General features: G+C 37.3%; 1 protein-coding gene across 1 annotated transcript; it reads left to right on the top strand.

Annotated features, from left to right (window-relative positions):
• Positions 1-1,210: 1,210 nt before the first annotated feature.
• On the top strand, positions 1,211-5,312 carry LOC115879107. Its single transcript, XM_030895753.1, has 3 exons — positions 1,211-2,246; positions 2,407-2,459; positions 4,271-5,312. The coding sequence occupies exons 1-3, from the start codon at positions 1,211-1,213 to the stop codon at positions 5,273-5,275; spliced, it is 2,094 nt and encodes a 697-aa protein (XP_030751613.1). The 3' UTR covers positions 5,276-5,312.
• The last annotated feature ends 1,507 nt before the right edge of the window (positions 5,313-6,819 follow it).

Genomic DNA, 6,819 nt, shown 5'->3' with positions numbered 1-6,819 from the left:
TTATACGAACTTTTTTACTTATTTTTATCTGCAGAATGCGCTGCCGAAGATTCCGAAATACAGTTCGGACCAGCCTGTAGAATAGTTTTTTCGGAACGCTGATGGATTACCCTGTATATCCTCAAATCAATTTAAACATATTCTGTATATTATCACATTTAAGAAAAAATAAATATTGCTCTTCTTAATTATTATTATTCCTTGTTTCCCAGAAGCTCGTCAAATTGGCCTCTATATTAACTATTTTAGAAAGCTATAGAAAAATAAAATTATAGAATATTTAAAAGCAACTTTGTTGAGCCGAACTCTTAAAACTCACCGCTTGAACTAAACTTTTCTTAATCGATTTCCGACGATGAAATATGATATTTTCCTCCCGTTTGGCAGCGACCGGCTCTAGGCTCTATGCTCACCAGGCACTATTAGAGCCACGTTAGAGCCGGCTCGGCTCGGCGGTCAAAGTGCCAAATGATTATGCCTTTTATGCCGAGCAGATTGGACGGAAAAGTCGGGAAACTCGAAGCGGTTCGGAAAATATTTTCCCGCAGTAAATACACGTACGCAGCGAAGGTGTTTGGAGTTTATTTATCGGACGAAGATTTGAGGAGATTAATCTTGTGAGGTGGAGGCGTAGTAGAGCTAACTATTTATTTTTATCAGTTTTGTGTGGTTTGTTCAGATATTTAAAGAATCGTAATTATTATTCTCTTCTTTTATGTTATTATCTATACCAATAAATAAAATTCTTAAGTGACTGACTCGCTGATTAATCACGATCCTGCTCAAACCACTCAACCTAAGAAACTCAATTTTGGCATACAGGTTGATTCTAGGGTGTAGAGGTTCGATAAGAAGGGATTTTTCGAAATTCCAGTTCCAAGGGGGTGAAACCATCCCTCAAATATTACAATAATTTTTATTTAAAAAACGGTCAAGTTTCCGAAAGAACGCTTAAACACGTATATTATATTTCGGCATCCAGTCCAAAGATGTTAATTATTTCACCATGTAGTCCGCCAATTCGTACTACGCGCCACAATATTTTAAAGACAATTTTCCTCCTCACCTTTTGGTATCTCTGGATGTCGTCCGCTCAGTCCTATATGGTCATTCGCCTTTTTGTGCTACGCGAGTGCGTGTAACCTCCGATACCTTGCTCGAGACGTTCACGTAAGTATAACATATTTACGTAATATTAATCGCTTTTAGCATGGGTAAATCAAAGAAACGTAGACGTAGCTCTTCCAGTCGAGAATCTTACTCTTCTGGAGACACTAGTATACCCAATAAAGAGCTATTAAAACGTCTAAAAAAGCTTGAAAAATATTACAAGCGTAATAGGAAGGCCCGTTCGAGGTCAGCCTCGCCGCTTCGTCGTCAACGGCGATCACCTTCTAGCGCGCGTGCGCTACCGATAAGGCAGTCAGAGAGGGAGAGGCGGTCACGCTCGCGGACCCGACAGCGATCCCCCTCCAATCTACGATCTCCGTCCATAAGGCGCTCTTTCTCTCGCACGTCACCACGACGACAGCGATCGCCGAGCGTTCCACGAAGTGCAGCCCGAGATCCGTGCGACTCGGCAAACGCTCCAAATGATAGTTTTGCCCATAGCCCGAGCGGCATGGCTTCACTAATAGAGGACGAAGACGCGTCTTTGCACGACGCAGTAGTCATTCATAATGACGTTCAACTGCCAGAGGATGTCCTAAATATTCTTGGGGAAGATCCAGGTGTTGAACAAGGCGACGGCGGGACAATACATTCGGCATTGGCGAGCCGTTGGACTCACTTTATTACCAATGGTTTAACCGAAAACGAATGTACCAAATTAATACAAAAATACAAAATACCGTCTAATTGTCCCTTACTAACACCTCCGGCAATTAACCCAGAATCTAAATCTATTATCCCCCTTAATATGCGGAAGAAGGACGACGCATATATCAGATTTCAAACAAAATTAGGCACAGGAATAGCTGCTCTAGGTAAAGGCATTGATTATATTTTATCTGATAAGGAAAATCTACCTAGTACACAGAAAGACGTTCTGCTTCCGTGTATGTCAGATGCAGGACGCCTTTTAGCGGACCTGTACCATGATTTATCGATGGCACGTCGCAGCTTCATATTTCCTTACATGAATAAGGAAACAAAAGAAATACTGGAGAAATGCCCACCATCAAATTTGTTGTTTGGCTCCGATCTGAGCGAAAAGGTTAAAACAGCAAAATCTATACAAGCCGCAAGTAAGGACCTAAAAGCGGTCCCATCTATACATGGCTTTAACAAGGCAATTCAAAAAAGGAGGGGGCGACAAATGAAAGGACATCAAATCTACGGTAATTTAAACCGGTTTCGCCCGACCCGTCCTCCGAGGGAAACGGATCAAAAGGGCAAACCTCAAAGGAAACACGACAACAACCTTACAAGGAAAGATACAGGAGAAGGAAGTAGATAAGGTAAGTGTAAATATATATCTGCTGGTAGGCTTTCTCGGTTTTATGAAAAGTGGACTACTATAACGTCAAATACCTTAATCCTAAAATGGATTAAAGGCTACCATATACCTTTAAATAAAAAGCCTGTTCAACTGGCACCTCCAAGGTTAGTACCCTTGTCCTCTGTGGAACAGCAATTAGCCTCTATAGAAATATCGAAAATGCTTACACAAGGGGCGATTGTAAAATGTGACCACCTTCCTGATCAATTTCTCTCTACCTTCTTTTTGGCCGAAAAAGCCAACGGGAAGAAACGGTTCATTCTTAACCTAAAAAATTTCAATGTTTACGTAGATGCTCCACACTTTAAGCTGGAAGACACGCGTACAGTTCTGAGAATGATTCAAAAAGATTGGTTTCTTGCAACCCTTGATTTAAAGGACGCATATTTCTTATTACCAGTCACATCTGAACATCGGAAATTTTTAAGGTTTTCCTTTAATAACCAAATTTACGAGTTTACATGTCTTCCATTTGGGCTATCGTCTGCCCCGCATGCATTTACAAAAATTCTTAAACCAGTTTTACAAGAATTGAGATCTAAAGGAGTCATTTGTGTAAATTATCTCGATGATTTTCTGATTTTCGGGGAATCATTGGGAGATTGTAAACAAAAAATTTTATTTACCATAAATATCTTAAAATCTCTAGGGTTTGTGATTAACTGGGAGAAAAGTTCTATAAATCCATCGACAACTTGCAAATTCCTCGGATTTATTTTTCATACAGACACATTAAAAATTGAGCTTCCATATGATAAAAGAACAAAAATCCATCAGTGCATTCTGCTTATTCAAAATAAAAAAGTACTGAAAATACGAGAATTTGCTCAGTTTTTAGGTTTATTGATTTCTGCATGCCCTGCTATCAAATACGGATTCCTATATACTAAAGCCTTAGAAAGGGAAAAGTTAACCGCTCTTCGTAAAAATAACATGAATTTCAATGCGAAAATGACGATATCACTAAATTTCGATCTTTCTTGGTGGCGGGACAATATTAAAACGGCCTGTAACGATATCAAACAGGATTCATTCGAGTTGGAAATTTTTACCGACTCTTCCCTTTCGGGCTGGGGCGCCTGTTGCAACGGAGAAAAAACACATGGTTGGTGGACTTTAGAAGACAAACGATATCACATAAATTTTTTAGAATTGCAAGCAATATTTCTAGGGTTAAAATGCTTCGCTAAAAATCTAAAAAATTGCAATATACTAATAAGATGCGATAACACAACCGCAATAGCATGTGTAAACCGCATGGGTAGTGTTCAGTATAAGCATTTAAATACCATGGCCAGAATATTGTGGCAATGGTGCGAGCAACGGAATATATGGATCTTCGCTTCTTATGTAAATACGAAGGACAACTGGGAAGCCGATTCTGAATCACGAATTTTAAAACCAGAAACCGAGTGGTCTTTGGCAAATTACGCATTTGCTAAAATAAAAAAAAATTCGGTAACCCTGAGGTGGACCTCTTTGCATCCCGAAACAATTACAAATGCCCTAAATTGTATCTTGGTTGAGAGATCCAGAGGCTCTTTCATGTGATGCGTTTACCATTTGCTGGTCAAATATTTACTTTTATTCGTTTCCACCCTTTGCCATAATTTTGAGGGTTCTCCAAAAGATAATCAAGGATAAAGCGGAAGGTATTTTGGTAGTACCATATTGGCCATCTCAAGCATGGTTTCCACTTTTCATGAAGCTCTCCTTAGAGAAGCCTATCCGGTTTACACCTGATCCTAATTTACTGCTTTGTCCCTTTAGCCAGGAGTGCCACCCACTGTGGGCGAACCTTACATTGGTAGCATCGAGACTATCCGGAAATCTATGAAGTTTCGAAACATTCCAGAATGTGCTATCGAGACCACCTTACACTCAATTTCTAATGCTACCATTAGACAGTATGGAGTGACCTATAAGCTTTGGTGGGAGTTTTGTAATCGTATAAAGATTCACCCTTTTCAAGCTAAGGTTCCGGAAGTATTAACTTTTCTCCAATCAATCTTAGATAATAAAGGATGCGTTTATGGCTCAATTAATTCCCATAGAGCTGCTTTATCATTAATACTTCCGGGAGACTTAGGGAATGATTTGATATTAAAACGATTTATGAAAGGTGTTTTAAGACTAAGGCCACCAAAACCTAGGTACACTTGTACCTGGGATCCTAAAAGAGTTCTGGACTATTTCAAAAACAACCCTGCAGATTCCTTAAGAAGCTTATCATTTAAGTTAGTAACCCTTTTGATCCTGGTTACCGGCCAAAGGTTACAAACGATATCTCTCATTAAACTAAAAAATATACTACCGTATGATGACGGTGGTGTTCAAATTTTAATTGAAGATCGGATTAAGACATCCAACATAAATATTAATCAACCTTGCTTAATTATTCCAAAATTTAATGAATTTCCCGAATTGTGCGTGGTTTCTTGTTTACAGAAATATATCCAGGAGACTGAAAAAGTAAGGAAGGATAATGACGACTATCTCTTTATAACCTTCCAGAAACCACACCGTATCGCCTCTAAACAAACGTTAAGTCGGTGGGTTAAAAGTACCCTAAATTTGTCTGGGGTTGATACGAATATTTTTAAACCTCACTCAAGTCGTCATGCTTCTACTTCCGCTGCTAGGAGAGCGGGTGTCTCAATTGATTTAATTAAGGATTCTGCAGGTTGGAGTAAAAACTCGTCAACTTTTGCTAGATTCTACAACCGTCCCCTTGTAAATCACGATAAGTTTGCCTTAAGCATTTTGAAATCATAAAATGGTTATTAAGATAAGTATAATATAGGGAGGCAATTTTGACGATTATATATATACATTTATATATATATTCTTTTTAAATTTCTTTTTTCATTTTATAATGTTATGTTATATCCTTATATTTTTAATATTCTAATACACATATTTTGTTCGTGAATCATTAATAATGTCGTCAAGCTGACGAATAAATTGTATTTTTGTTTGACTAATTCATAAATAAATATGTTGAAAAAGGGTATTTAATTTTCAATTCATATTCCTAGGAAACTTTAAACATCTACATGGTGAAATAATTAACATCTTTGGACTGGATGCCGAAATATAATTTAACGATCAAAAGAACTTACCTGAAGTTCGATCGAAATTATATGAGGCATCCAGTCCAAAGATGTTAAGTCCCACCCTACCCTCCCAAGCGGATATAAATTGAAAATAACTGTATTTAAACTTAATGACCATATAGGACTGAGCGGACGACATCCAGAGATACCAAAAGGTGAGGAGGAAAATTGTCTTTAAAATATTGTGGCGCGTAGTACGAATTGGCGGACTACATGGTGAAATAATTAACATCTTTGGACTGGATGCCTCATATAATTTCGATCGAACTTCAGGTAAGTTCTTTTGATCGTTAAATTTTATTTTGTTTTTTACATATTTTAAGATTTTTAAAAATGTATACAGGGTGTTTCGAAAAATCTGGTCATTGATTAATCACGATTCTGCTTAAAGCGCTTGACGTAAAAAGCTGATTTTTGGCAAACGGATTGACTTTAGGGTGTAGAGGCTCAATAAGAAAGGATTTTTTGAAACTGGAATTTTAAGGGGGTGAAACCACCCCTCAAATATTAGAATATTTTTTATTTAAAAACCGGAGAGTTTTTTGGAAAAATTCTTAAACACGTATATTTCTTTTGTTGTTTTACATATTTTAAGATTTTTAAAAAAATTATACAGGGTGTTTCATAAAATATGACTTTTGAGTAATCACGATTCTGCTTAAACTGTGTGGGGTGTAAAGGTTCGATAAGGAGGGGTTTCTCGAATCTCAAATTCCAAGAGAGTGAAAACGCCTCTCAAATATTACAATATTTGTTATTTAAAAAACGGTTAGTCTTTCGGGAAAACGCTAGGACACGTATAATTTATTTTGTTTTTTACATATTTTGAAATTTTTTAAACAATCATACAGGGTGTTCCAAAAAGTTGGGTAATTGATTAACCACGATTTTGCTTAAACTGCTTGACCTAAAAAGCTTATTTTTGGCAAACGGATTTTTCGAAAGTCAAATTCCAGCGAGATGAAACTACCCCTCAAATATTACCAAGTATTATATTACTTATTATATAATAAGTTGCGGGTACATGCAATGAATATGATTGAGATTGGGATAGACCTAAGCAGCTATACCCGAAACACGTCAATTGTGTTTATCCCTCTTCTATGTCTGGATTTAGTCTCTTATCCTTTTGCCTTATACCTCAAACTTTCTTACTTATTTTTATCACCAGAATATGCTGCTGAAGTTTCCCGAATACAATTC

Source organism: Sitophilus oryzae, unplaced genomic scaffold (assembly GCF_002938485.1).
Source record: "Sitophilus oryzae breed Bouriz unplaced genomic scaffold, Soryzae_2.0 scaffold_1576_pilon_pilon, whole genome shotgun sequence".
NCBI classification, from domain to species: Eukaryota; Metazoa; Arthropoda; class Insecta; order Coleoptera; family Curculionidae; genus Sitophilus; species Sitophilus oryzae.
The sequence above is the reverse complement of the archived record's forward strand: the minus strand, read 5'-3'. Positions and strand labels throughout refer to the sequence as shown.